Below are 24,248 nucleotides of genomic sequence, written 5' to 3'. Positions count from 1 at the left end.
AGGGCCTGGCTACTATACTGGGACACGGGGAGGGGGGGTTCTAACTACAATATAGAAGCACAGAGCAGGGCCTGACTACTGTGCTGGGGCAAGGGGGTGGATGGGGGGGCTAACTACTACAGTATAGATGCACAGAGCAGGGCCTGACTACTATACTGGGGCACGGGGGGGGGGGGGGGGAGCGCTGACTACAATATAGATGCACAGAGCAGGGCCTGACTACTATAGTGGGGCACGGGGGGGGGGGGGGGAGCACTGACCACAATATAGATGCACAGAGCAGGGCCTGACTACTATAGTGGGGCATGGGGGGGGCTAACTACAATATAGGAACACAGAGCAGGGCCTGACTACTATACTGCGGCACGGGGGGAGGGGGGGAGCGCTGACTACAATATAGATGCACAGAGCAGGGCCTGACTACTATAGTGGGGCATGGGGGGGGCTAACTACAATATAGATGCACAGAGCAGGGCCTGACTACTATATGGAGGCACAGATAGGACTAACTACTGAATAATAGGGAACAGTTGGGGCCTATCTTCTATATGGAGGTTTATCTATTATGTCAAAGTATTATGACAGATGGGACCTTACTACTATGTGAAGGCATAGAGGGGGCCTCAGTAATACTGAGGCCTAAATACTACAGGGGGGCACACAGTAGATACAGTGTGGAGCAATAAAGATTGGCAGTTTTTTTTTATAGAGGTGAGAATAGTGCTGGAGATTTTGCGGGGCAGAGTTGTGGCGGCCAGGAGAAGTCTTCATGATGGCCGGCCAAGATGGAGGAGAAAGGAAAAGTGAACTCCTGTCAGAGAAGACGCTCCTACGAGTCACTGGATGTAACTGCACTGTAATCACTTATCTGGTGTGCAGAGCCTGTGTTCCTTTGGTATCTAACCCTATATGGGTCAGTGTATGGGGGGATACTGTCCTTTGTATAGTGGACATTATTTAGAAGTGGTATGGTGGAATTAGTCACTATGTGATGGTAATGGTGGTGGTCACTGTGTGGTGGGGATGTGTTTCTTATGTACAGGGATTATAGGTCTCGGTTCACAGGATTTGGTCAGTAAGATGGTGTGGTAGGAATGTAAAGAATCTGCAGCGTGTGGCGCCACCCTATGTACGTGTGATTAGCCGTGAGAGATGTGTTTGGCCTATTGGGGTGCGGAACCTTGCCTTGAATATCCCTCTTTGTTAGGCTGCACCACTTTGTCACTCGCCATCTTTTTATGACAACTACCATTCCCAGCTATCCCGCAGCACCATCTCGACTGGGTTACCACATGGGGCCAGCTATCCCGCAGCACCATCTCGACTGGGTTACCACATGGGGCCAGCTATCCCGCAGGAACATCTCCCCTGGGTTACCACATGGGGCCAGCTATCCTGCAGGAACATCTCCCCTGGGTTACCATATGGGGCCAGCTATCCCGCAGGAACATCCCCCTGGGTTAACACATGGGGCCAGCTATCCCACAGCACCATCTCCCCTGGGTTACCACATGGGGCCAGCTATCCTGCAGGAACATCTCCTCTGGGTTACCACATGGGGCCAGCTATCCCGCAGGAACATCCCCCTGGGTTACCACATGGGGCCAGCTATCCCACAGCACCATCTCCCCTGGGTTACCACATGGGGCCAGCTATCCTGCAGGAACATCTCCTCTGGGTTACCACATGGGGCCAGCTATCCTGCAGGAACATCTCCCCTGGGTTACCACATGGGGCCAGCTATCCTGCAGTAACATCTCCCCTGGGTTACCACATGGGGCCAGCTATCCCACAGCACCATCTCTCCTGGGTTACCACATGGGGCCAGCTATCCCACAGCACCATCTCCCCTGGGTAACCACATGGGGCCAGCTATCCTGCAGGAACATCTCCTCTGGGTTACCACATGGGGCCAGCTATCCCGCAGGAACATCTCCTCTGGGTTACCACATGGGGCCAGCTATCCTGCAGGAACATCTCCTCTGGGTTACCACATGGGGCCAGCTATCCTGCAGGAACATCTCCTCTGGGTTACCACATGGGGCCAGCTATCCCACAGCACCATCTCCCCTGGGTAACCACATGGGGCCAGCTATCCTGCAGGAACATCTCCTCTGGGTTACCACATGGGGCCAGCTATCCCGCAGGAACATCTCCTCTGGGTTACCACATGGGGCCAGCTATCCTGCAGGAACATCTCCTCTGGGTTACCACATGGGGCCAGCTATCCTGCAGTAACATCTCCCCTGGGATACCACATGGGGCCAGCTATCCCACAGCACCATCTCCCCTGGGTTACAACATGGGGCCAGCTATCCTGCAGGAACATCTCCCCTGGGTTACCACATGGGGCCAGCTATCCAACAGCACCATCTCCCCTGGGTTACCACATGGGGCCAGCTATCCTGCAGGAACATCCCCCTGGGTTAACACATGGGGCCAGCTATCCCGCAGGAACATCCCCCTGGGTTAACACATGGGGCCAGCTATCCCACAGCACCATCTCCCCTGGGTTACCACATGGGGCCAGCTATCCCACAGCACCATCTCCCCTGGGTTACCACATGGGGCCAGCTATCCCACAGCACCATCTCCCCTGGGTTACCACATGGGGCCAGCTATCCCACAGCACCATCTCCCCTGGGTTACCACATGGGGCCAGCTATCCCACAGCACCATCTCCCCTGAGTTACCACATGGGGCCAGCTATCCTGCAGTAACATCTCCCCTGGGATACCACATGGGGCCAGCTATCCCACAGCACCATCTCCCCTGAGTTACCACATGGGGCCAGCTATCCCGCAGGAACATCTCCCCTGGGATAACACATGGGGCCAGCTATCCTGCAGGAACATCTCCCCTGGGATACCACATGGGGCCAGCTATCCTGCAGTAACATCTCCCCTGGGTTACCACATGGGGCCAGCTATCCCACAGCACCATCTCCCCTGGGTTACCACATGGGGCCAGCTATCCCACAGCACCATCTCCCCTGGGTTACCACATGGGGCCAAGTCTGGTTCCAGCAAGGAGCCTTGAGATTCCCTGTGCACCAGTCCTGGCCTGAGGGACAATCTTTCTTCTCTGGCCTACGAGAGGGAGACCAGCATCACTCCTCCTCACCTGAGAGGAAACATTTTGTCATGGACCATCTCAGTGATCTGACTTCTTATTGGACCTCCGGTCAGACATTTTCTACCACTAGGAGCCAATCGGTGTGATTTCTGTCCCCTGGGGGGTCTAGCGTGTTGGGTTCTTCCTCAGGATGGTCATGGTCCCTCACCTGCAGCGCCCTCCTCTCACATGATGGTGGTTTTCACAGAATAGTAATACAGCTGGTGAAACAGGAAGGAAACCATGTGTCATCTACCTATGGCGTCACGCGCGTCCCGTGAAAGTAAAAATATAAACAACAAAGATCAGCAGAAAGACTCTCATAAAAGCCGAAGGAAAGTCTAAGAAAAAGGGAAACCCAGGAATGGTAAGAGAAAGTGATGAGCGGCCGGTGGCCGGCCGGCGTGCACTGCGGGGATGGAAGGGAGTGTGTGGAAACCTCCTGAGTGAGGACGTGAAGTGAGGACGTAAAGTGAGGACGTGAAGTGAGGACGTGAAGTGAGGACGTGAAGTGAGGACGTGAAGTGAGGACGTGAAGTGAGGACGTGAAGTGAGGAGTAGTGTAGGAGCTGTGGGCAGCAGCGGTGGATGGAGACGTCTTGGCGTGTAAGGTGACGGCTCCTCCGTGTTACTGGGTTAGGTCACAGGTTGGGGCTGAGGAGCACAGAGCAGCAGCGGTTACAGAGCTCTCCAGGGTGAGTGCCGCCCTTATACACAGGATGGGGCTGGTATTACAACTAATTCCTGTGTGTGTGAACCCACAGTAACAGGCACCGCTCCTGGCCAAGAGTGTCGCCATTGATGAAAATATTTAGAGGCCATTTAAACAGAACTATATAGTGATAAGTGCCGTATAGTGTCATCTAGAGATATATAGTGTATAGTGCCATATAATAAATAGTGCCGTATAGTGTCACCTAGAGATATATAGTGAATAGTGCCGTATAATAAATAGTGCCGTATAGTGTCACCTAGAGATATATAGTGCCGTATAATAAATAGTGCCGTATAGTGTCACCTAGAGATATATAGTGAATAGTGCAGTATAATAAATAGTGCCGTATAGTGTCACCTAGAGATATATAGTGAATAGTGCCGTATAATAAATAGTGCCGTATAGTGTCACCTAGAGATATATAGTGAATAGTGCAGTATAATAAATAGTGCCGTATAGTGTCACCTAGAGATATATAGTGTATAGTGCCGTATTATAAATAGTGCCGTATAGTGTCACCTAGAGATATATAGTGCCGTATAGTGTCACCTAGAGATATATAGTGCCGTATGGTGAATAGTGATATATAGTGCCGTATAGTGTCACATGGAGATATATAGTGTATAGTGTCGTATGGTGAATAGTGATATATAGTGCCGTACAGTGTCACATGGAGATATATTGTATAGTAAATAGTGGTGTATAGTGAATAGTGCCGTACAGTGTCATATATATATATATATATATATATATATATATATATATAGTACCATACAATCATTAGTGCTGTATAGTGTTACATAGTTAACAGTGCCATGTAGTGAATAATGTTGTATAGTGTCATATGGTGAATAGTGCTGTATAGTGAATAGTGTCACCTGGTGCTGTGGAGTACTGTATAGTGCCATATAGTGTATAGTGCTGTATAGTGCTGTATAGTGCTGTATAGTGCCATATAGTGTATAGTGCTGTATAGTGAATAGTGTCACCTGGTGCTGTGGAGTACTGTATAGTGCCATATAGTGAATAGTGCTGTATAATTCTGTGATTAGCCCTGTATAATGAATAGGTCCATGTAGTGCTGTACTGTGCCATATAGTGAATAGTGCTGTCTGGTGATGAATAATAATAATAATATTAGTGCTGTATAGTGAATAGTGCTGTATAGTGAATAGTGCTGTATAGTGCTGTATAGTGAATAGTGCTGTATAGTGAATAGTGCTGTATAGTGAATAGTGCTGTATAGTGCTGTATAGTGAATAGTGCTGTATAGTGCTGTATAGTGCTGTATAGTGAATAGTGCTGTATAGTGAATAGTGCTGTATAGTGAATAGTGCTGTATAGTGCTGTATAGTGAATAGTGCTGTATAGTGAATAGTGCTGTATAGTGCTGTATAGTGAATAGTGCTGTATAGTGCTGTATAGTGAATAGTGCTGTATAGTGAATAGTGCTGTATAGTGCTGTATAGTGCTGTATAGTGCTGTATAGTGAATAGTGCTGTATAGTGCTGTATAGTGAATAGTGTCACCTGGTGCTGTGGAGTACTGTATAGTGCCATATAGTGAATAGTGCTGTATAGTGCTGTTTAGTGAATAGTGCTGTATAGTGAATAGTGCTGTATAGTGCTGTATAGTGAATAGTGCTGGATAGTGAATAGTGCTCTATAGTGCTGTATAGTGAATAGTGCTGTATAGTGCTGTATAGTGAATAGTGCTGTATAGTGCTGTTTAGTGAATAGTACTGTATAGTGAATAGTGCTGTATAGTGCTGTATAGTGAATAGTGCTGTATAGTGCTGTATAGTGTATAGTGCTGTATAGTGAATAGTGCTGTATAGTGCTGTATAGTGAATAGTGCTGGATAGTGAATAGTGCTCTATAGTGCTGTATAGTGAATAGTGCTGTATAGTGCTGTATAGTGAATAGTGCTGTATAGTGCTGTTTAGTGAATAGTACTGTATAGTGAATAGTGCTGTATAGTGCTGTATAGTGTATAGTGCTGTATAGTGAATAGTGCTGTATAGTGCTGTATAGTGAATAGTGCTGTATAGTGCTGTATAGTGAATAGTACTGTATAGTGAATAGTGCTGTATAGTGTATAGTGCTGTATAGTGTATAGTGCTGTATAGTGAATAGTACTGTATAGTGAATAGTGCTGTATAGTGCTGTATAGTGCTGTATAGTGCTGTATAGTGAATAGTGCTGTATAGTGCTGTATAGTGAATAGTACTGTATAGTGCTGTATAGTGAATAGTGCTGTATAGTGCTGTATAGTGAATAGTACTGTATAGTGCTGTATAGTGAATAGTGCTGTATAGTGCTGTATAGTGAATAGTGCTGTATAGTGAATAGTGCTGTATAGTGAATAGTGCTGTATAGTGCTGTATAGTGAATAGTGCTGTATAGTGTATAGTGTATAGTGAATAGTGCTGTATAGTGCTGTATAGTGCTGTATAGTGCTGTATAGTGAATAGTGCTGTATAGTGCTGTATAGTGAATAGTGTCACCTGGTGCTGTGGAGTACTGTATAGTGCCATATAGTGAATAGTGCTGTATAATTCTGTGATTAGCCCTGTATAATGAATAGGTCCATGTAGTGCTGTACTGCGCCATATAGTGAATAGTGCTGTCTGGTGATGAATAATAATAATAATATTAGTGCTGTATAGTGAATAGTGCTGTATAGTGCTGTATAGTGCTGTATAGTGAATAGTGCTGTATAGTGAATAGTGCTGTATAGTGCTGTATAGTGAATAGTGCTGTATAGTGCTGTATAGTGCTGTATAGTGCTGTATAGTGAATAGTGCTGTATAGTGCTGTATAGTGCTGTATAGTGAATAGTGCTGTATAGTGCTGTATAGTGAATAGTACTGTATAGTGCTGTATAGTGAATAGTGCTGTATAGTGCTGTATAGTGAATAGTGCTGTATAGTGCTGTATAGTGAATAGTGCTGTATAGTGCTGTATAGTGAATAGTGCTGTATAGTGCTGTATAGTGAATAGTGCTGTATAGTGCTGTATAGTGAATAGTACTGTATAGTGCTGTATAGTGAATAGTGCTGTATAGTGCTGTATAGTGAATAGTGCTGTATAGTGCTGTATAGTGAATAGTGCTGTATAGTGCTGTATAGTGCTGTATAGTGAATAGTACTGTATAGTGAATAGTGCTGTATAGTGTATAGTGAATAGTGCTGTATAGTGCTGTATAGTGCTGTATAGTGAATAGTGCTGTATAGTGAATAGTACTGTATAGTGCTGTATAGTGAATAGTACTGTATAGTGCTGTATAGTGAATAGTGCTGTATAGTGCTGTATAGTGAATAGTGCTGTATAGTGCTGTATAGTGAATAGTGCTGTATAGTGCTGTATAGTGAATAGTACTGTATAGTGCTGTATAGTGAATAGTGCTGTATAGTGCTGTATAGTGAATAGTGCTGTATAGTGCTGTATAGTGAATAGTACTGTATAGTGCTGTATAGTGAATAGTGCTGTATAATTCTGTGATTAGCCCTGTATAATGAATAGGTCCATGTAGTGCTGTACTGCGCCATATAGTGAATAGTGCTGTCTGGTGATGAATAATAATAATAATATTAGTGCTGTATAGTGAATAGTGCTGTATAGTGAATAGTGCTGTATAGTGCTGTATAGTGCTGTATAGTGAATAGTGCTGGATAGTGAATAGTGCTGTATAGTGAATAGTGCTGTATAGTGTATAGTGCTGTTTAGTGAATAGTGCTGTATAGTGTATAGTGCTGTATAGTGAATAGTGCTGTATAGTGAATAGTGCTGTATAGTGCTGTATAGTGCTGTATAGTGTATAGTGCTGTATAGTGCTGGATAGTTGGCTGATGGCTGATGGATTAGACCTCCTGACTGATCCTCCTCTCTTTTCCACCCTGTAGTTTGTGTAGGATCGCAGAAAGGAGAGACGACTCAGGAAACAGGTTTGAGGATTTTACACTTCATGTTGTTGTATTATTTATTATTGTTATTATTATATCCTTATCTCCCCATCATACAGCTGTGTATACGGGGTCATCTCCCCATCATACAGCTGTGTATACGGGGTCATCTCCCCATCATACAGCTGTGTATACGGGGTCATCTCCCCATCATACAGCTGTGTATACGGGGTCATCTCCCCATCATACAGCTGTGTATACGGGGTCATCTCCCCATCATACAGCTGTGTATACGGGGTCATCTCCCCATCATACAGCTGTGTATACGGGGTCATCTCCCCATCATACAGCTGTGTATACGGGGTCATCTCCCCATCATACAGCTGTGTATACGGGGTCATCTCCCCATCATACAGCTGTGTATACGGGGTCATCTCCCCATCATACAGCTGTGTATACGGGGTCATCTCCCCATCATACAGCTGTGTATACGGGGTCATCTCCCCATCATACAGCTGTGTATACGGTGTCATCTCCCCATCATACAGCTGTGTATACGGGGTCATCTCCCCATCATACAGCTGTGTATACGGGGTCATCTCCCCATCATACAGCTGTGTATACGGGGTCATCTCCCCATCATACAGCTGTGTATACGGGGTCATCTCCCCATCATACAGCTGTGTATACGGGGTCATCTCCCCATCATACAGCTGTGTATACGGGGTCATGTCCCCATCATACAGCTGTGTATACGGGGTCATCTCCCCATCATACAGCTGTGTATACGGGGTCATCTCCCCATCATACAGCTGTGTATACGGGGTCATCTCCCCATCATACAGCTGTGTATACGGGGTCATCTCCCCATCATACAGCTGTGTATACGGGGTCATCTCCCCATCATACAGCTGTGTATACGGGGTCATCTCCCCATCATACAGCTGTGTATACGGGGTCATCTCCCCATCATACAGCTGTGTATACGGGGTCATCTCCCCATCATACAGCTGTGTATACGGGGTCATCTCCCCATCATACAGCTGTGTATACGGGGTCATCTCCCCATCATACAGCTGTGTATACGGGGTCATCTCCCCATCATACAGCTGTGTATACGGGGTCATCTCCCCATCATACAGCTGTGTATACGGGGTCATCTCCCAATCATAGAAAATAGAGAGATGTCTAGGAGACGTCTCAGAACAAATACACTTAATAGCACCGACCTACATACATTGTACACAGTGGTGGAACATCCGCTCTGGAACACTGCATCCCTGATTCTTGGCAATGAGGTCCTGTCCGATCCCCAGCAGTGCTGTTCTGATATCGCCCGTTCCCTGATGGTGCTGTCCTGATATTGCCGGTTCCCTGATGGTGCTGTCCTGATATTGCCCGTTCCCTGATGGTGCTGTCCTGATATAGTCCGTTCCCTATTGGTGCTGTTCTGATATCGCCTGTTCCCTGATGGTGCTGTCCTGATGTCACCAGTTCCCCGATGGTGCTGTCCTGATATCGCCTGTTCCCGGATGGTGCTGTCCTTATATCGCCCGTTCCCTGATGGTGCTGTCCTGATATCACCCATTCCCTGATGTTGCTGTCCTAATATCGCCCACTTCCTAATGGTGCTGTCCTGATATCGCCCGTTCCCTGATGGTGCTGTCCTGATATCGCCCGTTCCCTATTGGTGCTGTCCTGATATCGCCGTTCCCTAATGGTGCTGTCCTGATATCGCCCGTTCCCTATTGGTGCTGTCCTGATATCGCCCGTTCCCTATTGGTGCTGTCCTGATATCGCCCGTTCCCTGATGGTGCTGTTCTGATATCGCCCGTTCCCTGATGGTGCTGTCCTGATATCACAGGGATCAGGCAGGTTAGGGATCCTGTATTGGGCCAGATGACCCCTTTAGTATATCAGTCAGGCTGTGATTTTCTGACACCAGATAATACGGAGAGCACTGCCAGAACATTATGGTCTTCTCTCAGTCTGAGCAGGAATGTGGACTTTGTATCATGGTGGCCGCCCTCCCATCACTATAAAGACATATTGAGACCTGACTGGGCTGAGTGTTTGGCCCTGAGCTCCGGGAACACAAGGTGTCCTCTGTATCTGCCTCCTCCTCACGTCTGATGCTTCTTCTTCCCTCCAGCAGAGATGCGCTGTCAGTATGTTCTCACCCTGGTCACAGGACTCCTGGAATGTATCGGCTTCGCCGGGGTGACCTTCGGGTGGGCATCGCTCGTCTTTGTGCTGAAGAAGGAGAATTACTTTGGGGATCTGTGTCCAGACAACGTGAACCAGACAACCAACGCCACAACCGGTGAGTACAGCACCATGGCCAACGCTCTATAGTAGTGCCGCAGAGATGTATTGACCATCTGGGGGGGGGGGGGGATATCACAGTGTTATCCTCATAGTATCATCCCTATAGTATCACTATCACAGTGTTATCCTCATAGTATCACTATCACAGTGTTATCCTCATAGTATCATCCCTATAGTATCACTATCACAATATCATCCTCATAGTGTCACTATCACAGTATTATCCCCATAGTATCACTACCACAGTATCATCCTCATAGTGTCACTATCACAGTGTTATCCTCATAGTATCACTATCACAGTATTATCCCCATAGTATCACTATCACAGTATTATCCCCATAGTATCACTATCACAGTATTATCCCCATAGTGTCACTATCACAGTATCATCCTCATAGTGTCACTATCACAGTATTATCCCCATAGTGTCACTATCACAGTATCATCCTCATAGTGTCACTATCACAGTGTTATCCTCATAGTATCACTATCACAGTATTATCCCCATAGTATCACTATCACAGTATTATCCCCATAGTATCACTATCACAGTATTATCCCCATAGTGTCACTATCACAGTATCATCCTCATAGTGTCACTATCACAGTATTATCCCCATAGTGTCACTATCACAGTATCATCCTCATAGTGTCACTATCACAGTGTTATCCTCATAGTATCACTATCACAGTATTATCCCCATAGTATCACTATCACAGTGTTATCCCCAGTATCACTATCACAGTATCATCCTCATAGTGTCACTATCACAGTGTTATCCCCATAGTATCACTATCACAGTGTTATCCCCAGTATCACTATCACAGTGTTATCCCCAGTATCACTATCACAGTATCATCCTCATAGTGTCACTATCACAGTATCATCCTCATAGTGTCACTATCACAGTATTATCCCCATAGTATCACTATCACAGTGTTATCCCCAGTATCACTATCACAGTATCATCCTCATAGTGTCACTATCACAGTGTTATCCCCATAGTATCACTATCACAGTGTTATCCCCAGTATCACTATCACAGTATTATCCCCATAGTGTCACTATCACAGTGTTATCCCCAGTATCACTATCACAGTATCATCCTCATAGTGTCACTATCACAGTGTTATCCTCATAGTATCACTATCACAGTGTTATTCCCATAGTGTCACTATCACAGTGTTATCCTCATAGTATCACTATCACAGTGTTATCCCCATAGTGTCACTATCACAGTATCATCCTCATAGTGTCACTATCACAGTATTATCCCCATAGTATCACTACCACAGTATCATCCTCAGTGTTACTATCACAGTGTTATCCTCATAGTATCACTATCACAGTATTATCCCCATAGTATCACTATCACAGTATTATCCCCATAGTTTCACTATCACAGTATCATCCTCATAGTGTCACTATCACAGTGTTATCCTCATAGTATCACTATCACAGTATTATCCCCATAGTATCACTATCACAGTGTTATCCCCAGTATCACTATCACAGTATCATCCTCATAGTGTCACTATCACAGTATTATCCCCATAGTATCACTATCACAGTGTTATCCCCAGTATCACTATCACAGTATCATCCTAATAGTGTAACTATCACAGTGTTATCCCCATAGTATCACTATCACAGTGTTATCCCCATAGTATCACTATCACAGTGTTATCCTCATAGTATCACTATCACAGTGTTATCCCCATAGTATCACTATCACAGTGTTATCCTCATAGTATCACTATCACAGTGTTATCCTCATAGTATCACTATCACAGTGTTATCCTCATAGTATCACTATCACAGTGTTATCCTCATAGTATCACTATCACAGTGTTATCCTCATAGTATCACTATCACAGTGTTATGCTCATAGTATCACTATCATAGTATCATCCTCATAGTATCACTATCACAGTATTATTCCCAGTATCACTATCACAGTGTTATCCTCATAGTATCACTATCACAGTATTATCCCCATAGTATCACTATCACAGTGTTATCCTCATAGTATCACTATCACAGTGTTATCCTCATAGTATCACTATCACAGTATTATCCCCATAGTGTTACTATCACAGTGTTATCCTCATAGTGTCACTATCAGTGTTATCCTCATAGTATCACTATCACAGTATCATCCTCATAGTGTCACTATCACAGTATTATCCTCATAGTATCACTATCACAGTATCATCCTCATAGTGTCACTATCACAGTATTATCCCCATAGTATCACTATCACAGTGTTATCCTCATAGTATCACTATCACAGTGTTATGCTCATAGTATCACTATCATAGTATCATCCTCATAGTATCACTATCACAGTATTATCCCCAGTATCACTATCACAGTGTTATCCTCATAGTATCACTATCACAGTATTATCCCCATAGTATCACTATCACAGTGTTATCCTCATAGTATCACTATCACAGTATCATCCTCATAGTATCACTATCACAGTGTTATCCTCATAGTATCACTATCATAGTATCATCCTCATAGTATCACTATCACAGTATCATCCTCATAGTATCACTATCACAGTGTTATCCCCATAGTATGACTATCACAGTATTATCCCCATAGTGTCACTATCACAGTATCATCCTCATAGTATCACTATCACAGTGTTATCCCCATAGTATCACTATCACAGTATCATCCTCATAGTGTCACTATCACAGTATTATCCCCATAGTATCACTATCACAGTGTTATCCTCAGTATCACTATCACGGTGTTATCCTCATAGTATCACTATCACAGTATCATCCTCATAGTGTCACTAACACAGTATCATCCGCATATTGTCACTATCAGGCTATGTTCACACTAGGTATATGTCCGGCCGTAGCGGCTGAAACTACGGCCGTGTGAAAATAGACATGCGGCCAAATCTTTAGAAAATGAGGCAAACACCTCTTTAATGCATCTGGGAAAGCAGAGCAACAGTATTACAGGAATTGGCATTACGGGGTTAGCGATCCTCTGCAATGCCGATGCCTCTAATGGTTAATATATTAAATTAATAAAACACATTTTCGTTGTAATAAAGTCCCTTTCGTTGTTCAATAATTTAATTCTAACGAATCCAGCATTGTGCAATTAAATATACTGTTAGGGTGCGTTCACACCTACAGGATCTGCAGCAGATCTTCAGCAGATTTGATGCTGTGTTCAGTTATTTAAATGAAATCTGCTGCAGAAAATCAGCTGCAGATCCTGTAGGTGTGAACGCACCATTAAAATATATATATGAATAAATGTATATTTCTATATATATTTATTTTTTTACAGTATATTTAATTGCACAATAATGAATTCGTTTAAATTAAATTATTGAACAACGAAACTGATTTTATTACAACAAAAATGTGTTTTATTAATTAAATATTAATTAGTACAGGAAGCTCCATTAAGCCGTTAATTCATATTGCCGGTAATAGAGCTTTCTGTACTAATCATCACTTTACTTTAATGAAAACATCAAATGCTTCTTCTAATTATGTTATCACAATAGCATTATTAGAAGAAACATTTAGAATCATATGTGCGATCAGCTGATTGGCTGATTGGCTGAGCGCACATATAATTAGCGGGTCCGCAGCACAGTGACTTCATTGTGCCGCGGACGGTGAAGAGACAAGATGGAAGAGAGAAGAGAGAAGAGCAAGACATAGGAGAGTGAGTATAAAGCTCTCCCCACCCCCTCCCCAGCACTGCACCCATCCCAGCAAGAAAAAGGGGTCACTTAACCCCTTCCTTGCTGGGATGGGTGCAGTCTGACATCAGTCTGGCCCCCAAGGGGTTAAGGGGGATGCAATATATCCTCCCTTAACCCCTTGGGGTCCAGACTGTAAGCAGCGATCTGTAAAGATGCTGCATACTGTAAGGTGCACAACACCGCTCACAATGATGGGTGTTGTGCTCCTGTTTGTGTGTTTTTTGTGTGTTTCTCCCTTTTTGTTTTTCAGATATCGGTATCCTGGGGATTACGTCGGATTCCGTGGACTACGTCGATGACCAGCGGTTGTTTTTTTTTTTTTGTTTTTTTTATAAAATGGTCAATGAGGGGTGTGGGGGTGTTTTTATTTGAATAAAAAACATTTTTTAACTTGTGTCTTGTCTTTATTTCTTTACTTTATAGACTTAGTAGTGGAAGCCGTCTAATAGACGGAATCCATTACTAAGTCGGGGCCTAGTGTTAGCCGGTATAAAATGGCTAACACTAACCCCCTATTATTACCCCAGTACCCAATGCCACCAGGGGTACTGGGAAGAGCCGGGTGCCAGTGGTCCCGGAGCGTCATTATTGGCGCTCCTGGACCGGGCGGCAGCAGGCTGGTAAGATTTAGGCTGGGGAGGGCCTAAACCAATGGCTCTTCCCACCCTGGTGTTACCAGGCTGCTGTTGCTTGGTTTTTAACCCGGCTGGTTATAAAAATAGGGGGGACCCTATGCTTTTTTTAAAATTATTTATTTATTTATTTTTAAAAAAAAACGCATAGGGTCCCCCCTATTTTTATAACCAGCCGGGTTAAAAACCAAACAACAGCAGCCTGGTAACACCAGGGTGGGAAGAGCCATTGGTTTAGGCCCTCCCCAGCCTAAATCTTACCAGCCTGCTGCCGCCCGGTCCAGGAGCGCCAATTTTGACGCTCCGGGACCACTGGCACCCGGCTCTTCCCAGTACCCCTGGTGGCATTGGGTACTGGGGTAATAATGGGGGGTTAGTGTTAGCCATTTTATACCGGCTAACACTAGGCCCCAACTTAGTAATGGATTCCGTCTATTAGACGGCTTCCACTACTAAGTCTATAAAGTAAAGAAATAAAGACAAGACACAAGTGAAACATTTTTTTCTATTCAAATAAAAACACCCCCACACCCCTCATTGACCATTTTATTAAAAAAAGATCCAAACAACCGCTGGTCATCGACGTAGTCCACGGAATCCGACGTAATCCACAGGATACCGATATCTGAAAAACAAAAAGGGAGAAACACACAAAAAACACACAAACAGGAGCACAACACCCATCATTGTGAGCGGTGTTGTGCTCCTTACAGTATGCAGCATCTTTACAGATCGCTGCTTACAGTCTGGCCCCCAAGGGGTTAAGGGAGGATGTATTGCATCCCCCTTAACCCCTTGGGGGCCAGACTGATGTCAGACTGCACCCATACCAGCAAGGAAGGGGTTAAGTGACCCCCCCTTCCTTGCTGGGAGGGGTGCAGTGCTGGGGAGGGGGTGGGGAGAGCTCTATACTCACCCCGATGTGTCCTCTTCGCTGGTCCGCAGCACAATGAAGTCACTGTACTGCGGACCGGCTCATTATATGTGCGCTCAGCCGATCAGCCAATCAGCTGAGCGCAGATATAATTCTAAATGTTTCCTCTAATAATGCTATTGTGATAACATAATTAGAAGAAACATTTGATGTTTTCATTAAAGTAAAGTGATGATTAGTACAGAAAGCTCTATTGCCGGCAATATGAATTAACGGCTTATGGAGCTTCCTGTACTAATTAATATTTAATTAATAAAACACATTTTTGTTGTAATAAAATCCGTTTCGTTGTTCAATAATTTAATTTAAACGAATCCATCATTGTGCAATTAAATATACTGTAAAAAAATAAATATATATTGTGAGACACTGAAGGGGTTAATCCTGGATGGTCGCTATGTTTCGCCTGTGTTCAGCTATTACACCTACTAGGACTGAGGGAAGTTCATGTCTCACTATCTGAGACATGGAAAAACCAGGGATGTGGTGTGATCTCCAGCAAAGGTAGTTGCTGGGGATGTATTGATAAAGTGTGTTTGGGCCTGGTTTTTAGGGATGGGTGGCAGGCTTGGTAGTGGGGCAGGGATGGATGGCAGGCTTGGTAGTGGGGCAGGGATGGATGGCAGGCTTGGTAGTGGGGCAGGGATGGATGGCAGGCTTGGTAGTGGGGCAGGGATGGATGGCAGGCTTGGTAGTGGGGCAGGGATGGATGGCAGGCTTGGTAGTGGGGCAGGGATGGATGGCAGGCTTGGCAGTGGGGCAGGAATGGATGGCAGGCTTGGTAGTGGGGCAGGGATGGATGGCAGGCTTGGTAGTGGGGCAGGGATGGATGGCAGGCTTGGTAGTGGGGCAGGGATGGATGGCAGGCTTGGTAGTGGGGCAGGGATGGATGGCAGGCTTGGTAGTGGGGCAGGGATGGATGGCAGGCTTGGCAGTGGGGCAGGAATGGATGGCAGGCTTGGTAGTGGGGCAGGGATGGATGGCAGGCTTGGTAGTGGGGCAGGGATGGATGGCAGGCTTGGTAGTGGGGCAGGGATGGATGGCAGGCTTGGTAGTGGGGCAGGGATGGATGGCAGGCTTGGTAGTGGGGCAGGAATGGATGGCAGGCTTGGTAGTGGGGCAGGGATGGATGGCAGGCTTGGTAGTGGGGCAGGAATGGATGGCAGGCTTGGTAGTGGGGCAGGAATGGATGGCAGGCTCGGTAGTGGGGCAGGGATGGATGGCAGGCTTGGTAGTGGGGCAGGGATGGATGGCAGGCTTGGTAGTGGGGCAGGGATGGATGGCAGGCTTGGTAGTGGGGCTGTCCATTCCACTTCCTCCACTCCAGATATTGTTTGGCATCAGACGCCACAGGTGCTGAGGCTGGATCATCAGCAGCTCCATATAGTGTTGCAGAGCCATGGACAGAGGGAGGCCGGGGGCAGCTGAGAGTGCTGGAAGGCTGCAGCCTCAGGAGAAGCCGTATACCTGCCCAAGGTAAAACACTGGACTGTATATAATCTGTTATGTTCGTGCGACTGCAGCGAGTCGTAGCGTATAGACAGGGCCGTCTTCTGTTTAGTTAGTGCTGGACAAGCAGAGTTTATTTTGTGTTCTGCCTAAAGCCAAGGCTGGTTATTTGCTTTCTTGCATGGGATAATAAACGCAGGCAAAGCCGGGACTTGGACTTATTCGTTTGAGCCTGTTGACTGCTGTTCACACTGCAATCCTGCACTCTACCGAGCAAATCCTCCCACATATGGTGCTTCGGAGCGGGCAGTGAAAAAAAAACAAAAAAAAAAAACGCAGTCTTAAAGAGAAAGACACACTATAAAGACTTTTTTGTGACCTGTGTATGTCCTGGGTGAAAACTGCAGGTGAACTGCATAAGAAGACTGCTGCAATGGAGGACCTGGTCAGACAAATGGTTCAGGCCAATCTGCAGCAAAAAGAAACTAATCTCCAACAGCGAGAGGAGACTAAAGCAATCATTCAGGCCATGCAGCAGCAGCAGCAGCAAATACAGGCTCAGGCCATGCCGCAGCAGCAGCAGCAAGCACAGGCTCAGGCCATGCCGCAGCAGCAGCAGCAAGCACAGGCTCAAGCCCTGCAGCAGCAGCAAATACAGGCCCAGGCTAATGTACAACATCAGGAGACGAATCGTCTACTGATGGAACAAGTGGCTTCACTGAGAGATGCAGTAACTGCACAGCGGACTGCAACTACTGAGGGGCAAAACGCAAATATGCAAGGGGCCTGAGGAGTGCAACCATCCGTGAGGGCCACAGTGCAAGCTTCACTACAAAAGATGACTCCTACAGATGATGTAGAAGCATATCTCACCATCTATGAGAGAGTTGCTGAGCGTGAAGGGCTACCCGTGGACCAGTGGGCAGATGTAGTGGCGCCTTTCCTAACAGGCGAATCCCAAAAGGCCTACTATGACCTGAACGAGCTGGACTCTCGGGACTACACCAAGCTAAAGGCAGAGATCCTTGCTCGGCTGGGGGTAACCATGCAGGTGCGTGCAGGCCGAGTGCGCGCCTGGACTTTCTCAGAAAGCCTACCCCCACGGTCCCAGATGCATGACCTGATCCACCTAGTGACAAAGTGGCTACAGCCAGAAAAGTGCACTCCAGCGCAAGTGGTCGAGAGGGTCGTCCTGGATAAGTTCAACCGCTCCTTGCCGCCTAGGATACAGCGCTGGGTTGGACAAGCCGGGCCTACTGATGCAGACCAGCTGGTGAACTTAGTGGAGAGGTATCGTGCCACAGAGGAGCTGCTACAGACCTCTACCAGTCGTGGCAGTACCAAGGAGACCAAGATGGCCAAAGGAACTGGTAAGACTGCTCCATTTACTGCTGGTGGGAGTCGTGTTGTAAAGGGAGGTGGCTCAGAGGGTGAGTCAGCGGTTGGGCCACAACGTGGGTCTCAAAACAGAGACCAAGGCCGCATACAATGTTGGCGGTGCCATGACTGGGGTCACATAGCGGCTCATTGTCCCCTCACCACCGAGCCCATGGATTGCAACGCCTCCAGACGCGTCTCCCTATATGCACGCCCCGTTTTGGCCGCAGAAACTATGACCGAGACTGAGCCACAGATGTGCACTATGTGCATTGGGGGATATCCCGTCCCGGCTCTGCTGGACTCTGGAAGTCTTGTGACACTAGTGCATGGAACTTTGGTCAATTCGGGGGCATACAGTGGAAGGAAAGTTGGGGTACTATGCATACACGGGGACACTCGGGAATACCCCACTGCTGTTATTTGCATGGACACACCCTGTGGTACAACTACACATGAAGTGGGGGTTGTTAAATCTCTTATACATAAGGTGATACTTGGAAGGGACTTTCCATTATTTTGGGACTTGTGGAGGGGAAGGCACACATGGTCTGCTGAAAATGTTAATATTGGTAATAATGTGTGTCAGGGAGTAACCCCCGAACCATATGACCCAGATACTGAGGTACCAGCTGTAGGGGTGACCCCAAGTGGAGATGACAGTCTTCCCCTAGCTGTACTGGCTGGTGACACTCAGAATGAGGAGGAAGTTCTGGACATGCCAGAACTAGAGGTATCACGTGACAATTTTGGGACCGCTCAACTTGTGATCCCACATTACTAAGGGCCCGGGAAAATGTAAAAAGGATAAATGGTGTATCTCAAGTCCCAGGGGCAAATAAGGAATACCCTTACATGGCTACTAACAATGACCTACTGTACAGAGTAGATAAGGTAAGAGGGGAGGAGATGGAACAGCTAGTTGTACCCCAACCATATCGCCGTGTAGTCCTAGAGCTGGCTCATAAACATGTGCTAGGTGGTCACCTGGGGTGTGAAAAGACCAGAGAACGGGTCTTACAAAGGTTCTATTGGCCCGGTGTACATGAGGATGTTAAAAGATATTGTGGCTCATGTCCTGTGTGTCAGCTAACTGCCCCCATGTCTCATTTTAGGAGCCCTTTGGTACCCCTACCGATTATAGAAGTACCTTTTGACAGGATCGCTATGGATCTAGTGGGCCCAGTAGTGAAGTCTGCTAGGGGACATCAATATATATTGGTTGTGTTAGACTATGCCACACGATATCCTGAGGCGGTACCCTTGCGAAACACCTCCTCGAAACTCATTGCCAGGGAGCTATTCCATATGTTTTCCCGTACAGGCATACCCAAGGAGATCCTCACGGACCAGGGGACGCCATTTATGTCAAAGATCATGAAGGAGATGTGTAAGCTACTAAAAATTAAGCATCTACGTACATCAGTGTATCATCCCCAGACTGATGGCCTGGTGGAAAGATTTAACAAAACCTTGAAGGGCATGTTAAAAAGGGTGGTCAGCAAGGATGGGAAGGACTGGGATTGTTTGTTACCATATTTGATGTTTGCAATCCGTGAGGTACCTCAGTCTTCCACAGGTTTTTCTCCATTCGAACTAGTTTATGGTAGACACCCACGCGGCCTTCTTGACATCGCCAAAGAAACCTGGGAAAATGAACACACCCCCTACAAAAGCGTCATAGAGCACATTACCCTGATGCAGGACAGAATAGCAGCGGTCATGCCCATAGTGAAGGAACACCTAGAGCAGGCACAAGAGGCACAGAGTCGGGTCTATAACAGGGCAGCTAAAGTCAGGACCTTTAACCCGGGTGACAGAGTGTTGGTATTGGTACCCACTGTAGAAAGTAAGTTTCTGGCTAAGTGGCAAGGGCCCTATGAGGTAATTGAGAGAGTGGGGGAGGTCAATTACAAAGTGTACCAGCCTGGCAGGAGAAAGCTTGAGCAGATATACCATGTGAACTTGCTCAAACCCTGGAAAGATAGGGAATCTCTTTCAGCTGTGGGCATGCCGAATAGTGATGTTTCAGTAAAGTCTAGTGAGAAGGAACCAGAAGTACGTATCTCAGAGACCCTGTCTAAAGTGCAAAGGCAGGAAACAAAAGAGTTTGTGCTTCAAAACAGTGATGTTTTTTCGGAAGTCCCTGGGCGTACATCAGTAATCAAACACGACATTGTCACTGAGCCACAGGTACGAGTCCATTTGAAACCATACAGGGTACCCGAGGCTCGTAGACAAGCCATATCAGAGGAGGTCCGAAAGATGTTGGACCTTGGGGTTATTGAAGAGTCAAAGAGTGATTGGTCAAGTCCCATTGTCCTGATTCCTAAATCAGATGGGACACTGAGGTTCTGCAATGACTTCAGAAAGCTGAATGAGGTCTCAAAGTTTGACTCTTACCCGATGCCACGGGTTGATGAGCTGATAGAGAGACTGGGACATGCTAGGTTTTTCTCTACATTAGACTTGACTAAAGGGTATTGGCAGGTACCACTCACTGACAGCGCCAAAGAGAAGACTGCTTTTGTTACCCCTGATGGTCTTTTTCAGTATGTCTGTCTTCCCTTTGGGCTACATGGGGCTCCAAAGATTGATGGATGTTGTCTTGAAACCTCACCGTAGATATGCGTCCGCGTATCTAGACGACATCATTATCTTTAGTAATGATTGGGAAAGTCACTTGGCAAAGGTACAGGCTGTAATTGATTCTCTCAGGGCTGCAGGGTTGACGGCCAACCCTAAAAAGTGTGCGTTGGGTTTGGAGGAGGCACGTTATCTGGGGTACATTATAGGAAGAGGTGTCATAAAGCCCCAAGTTAATAAAGTAGAGGCAATCCAAACCTGGCCCCAGCCAGTGACAAAGAAGCAGGTGAGAGCTTTTTTAGGTATTGTGGGCTACTACCGCAAATTCATCCCTAACTTTGCCACCATTGCAGCTCCCCTGACAGATCTAACCAAGGGAAGTAGATCCATTATGGTAAAGTGGAGTGAAGAGGCTGAGCGGGCGTTCCAAAAGTTGAAGTCAGTCCTCTGCAGAGAACCAGTCCTAATTACTCCCGACTTCACCAAAATGTTTGTGGTACAGACAGATGCTTCCGATGTGGGTTTAGGGGCCGTCCTGTCCCAAGAGGTTGGGGGTGAGGAGCACCCAGTCACCTATCTTAGTAGGAAGCTTACACCCGCAGAGAGAAACTACAGCATCGTTGAACGTGAGTGTCTGGCGATAAAATGGGCGCTAGAGTCCTTGAGATATTACCTGCTGGCTCGACACTTCAGGTTGGTAACAGACCATTCCCCTCTCACCTGGATGAGCCAGACTAAAGAGAGAAATGCACGGGTAACAAGGTGGTTTCTCACACTGCAGAACTTTAAGTTTACCGTAGAGCACAGGGCTGGTAAACTACAAGGGAATGCTGATGCCTTGTCTAGAACCCACTGTTTGTTGGCTAAAGGTGTTCGCCCACAGGTTCGAACAGAGGGGGAGGGTATGTGAGACACTGAAGGGGTTAATCCTGGATGGTCGCTATGTTTCGCCTGTGTTCAGCTATTACACCTACTAGGACTGAGGGAAGTTCATGTCTCACTATCTGAGACATGGAAAAACCAGGGATGAGTTGTGATCTCCAGCAGAGGTAGTTGCTGGGGATGTATTGATAAAGTGTGTTTGGGCCCGGTTTTTAGGAATGGATGGCAGGCTTGGTAGTGGGGCAGGAATGGATGGCAGGCTTGGTAGTGGGGCAGGAATGGATGGCAGGCTTGGTAGTGGGGCAGGGATGGATGGCAGGCTTGGTAGTGGGGCAGGGATGGATGGCAGGCTTGGTAGTGGGGCAGGGATGGATGGCAGGCTTGGTAGTGGGGCAGGAATGGATGGCAGGCTTGGTAGTGGGGCAGGGATGGATGGCAGGCTTGGTAGTGGGGCAGGGATGGATGGCAGGCTTGGTAGTGGGGCAGGGATGGATGGCAGGCTTGGTAGTGGGGCAGGGATGGATGGCAGGCTTGGTAGTGGGGCTGTCCATTCCACTTCCTCCACTCCAGATATTGTTTGGCATCAGACGCCACAGGTGCTGAGGCTGGATCATCAGCAGCTCCATATAGTGTTGCAGAGCCATGGACAGAGGGAGGCTGGGTGCAGCTGAGTGACCTGGAAGGCTGCAGCCTCAGGAGAAGCCATATACCTGACCAAGGTAAAACACTGGACTGTATATAATCTGTTATGTTCGTGCGACTGCAGCGAGTCGTAGCGTATAGACAGGGCCGTCTTCTGTTTAGTTAGTGCTGGACAAGCAGAGTTTATTTTGTGTTCTGCCTAAAGCCAAGGCTGGTTATTTGCTTTCTTGCATGGGATAATAAACACAGGCAAAGCCGGGACTTGGACTTATTCGTTTGAGCCTGTTGACTGCTGTTCACACTGCAATCCTGCACTCTACCGAGCAAATCCTCCCACAATATATAAATATACATTTATTTATATATATATATATATATATATATATATATATATATCTATTTATTTTAACAGTATATTTAATTGCACAATGCTGGATTCGTTAGAATTAAATTATTGAACAACGAAAGGGACTTTATTACAAAGAAAATGTGTTTTATTAATTTAATATATTAACTATTAGAGGCATCGGCATTCGGCATCATTGCCGGCTATTTTTTAAGTACTCCGTACGGGACTGCCTGTAAATCCACGGCCGTGAATTTGCACAGTTCCGGCCACAAACAATGGTCTTGTTCATTTTTTACGGGTCAGTTTACGATCGGGCCGTAGGCTCATACATAGTGTGCACTGTGCAGCCGTATATCCTATACTTTCCAGCGTACGCATCAACCTCAAAACTACAGGCGAATATTCGCGGCTCGCTCTACGGCCGTACATATATGTAGTGTGAACATAGCCTCACAGTGTTATCCTCATAGTGTCACTATCACAGTATCATCCGCATAGTGTCACTATCACAGTATCATCCGCATAGTGTCACTCTCACAGTATCATCCGCATAGTGTCACTCTCACAGTATCATCCGCATAGTGTCACTATCACAGTATAATCCGCATAGTGTCACTATATCACAGTGTTATCCTCATAGTATCAGTATGGACGCCGTTGGGTTTAGTGATCCCGTCTGTTTTTACAGGTTGTCCCTCTCAGGATGAGCACTTCTCTCTCGTATTCACAATCGCCTCGTTCATGAACAGTGCCACCACCTTTCTGGGTGGTTACGTATTTGATCGATTCGGGACCGCGGTGACCAGGTTTATCGCCATGTAAGTGACAATTCATTGATTTTCCTAATTATTTGTATTTTTTAGAAGGTTGGGAGGGGGATGGGAGGGGGATGGGAGGGGGATGGGAGGGGGATGGGAGGGGGATGGGAGAGGGATGGGAGGGGGATGGGAGGGGGATGGGAGAAGGTTGGGAGGGGGATGGGAGGGGGATGGGAGAAGGATAGGAGGAGGATGGGATAAGGACATGGACAAATAAAGCACTTATGCCTGGTTTCAACGAAAATTTATAGTCTAAGCTCCAACGAGCAGGTCTCGTTTATACTTAGTATTTTTGTTTTTATTTATGCTCTTACTTATTCCAATTTAACTGTGTATTATGTACCTCTGTACTGTATGCATAGAAAAAAAAAAAGCGCGGAATCTGTTGGCACTATACAAACAAATTTATTATTACATTTATTATTATTGAGGATGGGAGGAGAATGGGCGAAGGATTGGAAAAGAATAGGAGAAGGATGGGCGAAGGATGGGCGAAGGATGGGCGAAGGATGGGCGAAGGATGGGCGAAGGATGGGCGAAGGATGGGCGAAGGATGGGAGGAGGATGGGAGGAGGATAGGCTTAAAACATAGCTTTCATGTTGGTGGTATAACAATACAAAATCTCCAAAGAAAACTGAGAGGCTCCTGTCAGACGGATTGTGCTAAGAAGAGACCGAGTTTGCTGTGATGTCATCGTCACCGCTGGTCAGACAAACAGCACCAGATCAGTCGTCACAGTCGTCATATTCACTGGTCCTAAACG

General features: G+C 46.4%; 1 protein-coding gene across 1 annotated transcript in view; it reads left to right on the top strand.

The window, feature by feature from the left end:
- Positions 1-24,248, top strand: part of SLC43A3 (solute carrier family 43 member 3) — a 102,864-nt gene that overhangs the window by 65,652 nt on the left and 12,964 nt on the right. The window contains exons 2-4 of the mRNA XM_069979611.1: positions 7,734-7,775; positions 9,886-10,056; positions 23,355-23,484. Of these exons, the coding sequence (XP_069835712.1) occupies positions 7,734-7,775; positions 9,886-10,056; positions 23,355-23,484 (343 nt within the window). The remainder of the gene's footprint in view (positions 1-7,733; positions 7,776-9,885; positions 10,057-23,354; positions 23,485-24,248) is intronic.

This window comes from Dendropsophus ebraccatus, chromosome 8 (assembly GCF_027789765.1).
Source record: "Dendropsophus ebraccatus isolate aDenEbr1 chromosome 8, aDenEbr1.pat, whole genome shotgun sequence".
Classification (NCBI taxonomy): domain Eukaryota; kingdom Metazoa; phylum Chordata; class Amphibia; order Anura; family Hylidae; genus Dendropsophus; species Dendropsophus ebraccatus.
This window is presented reverse-complemented; position numbering and strand designations above follow the sequence as displayed.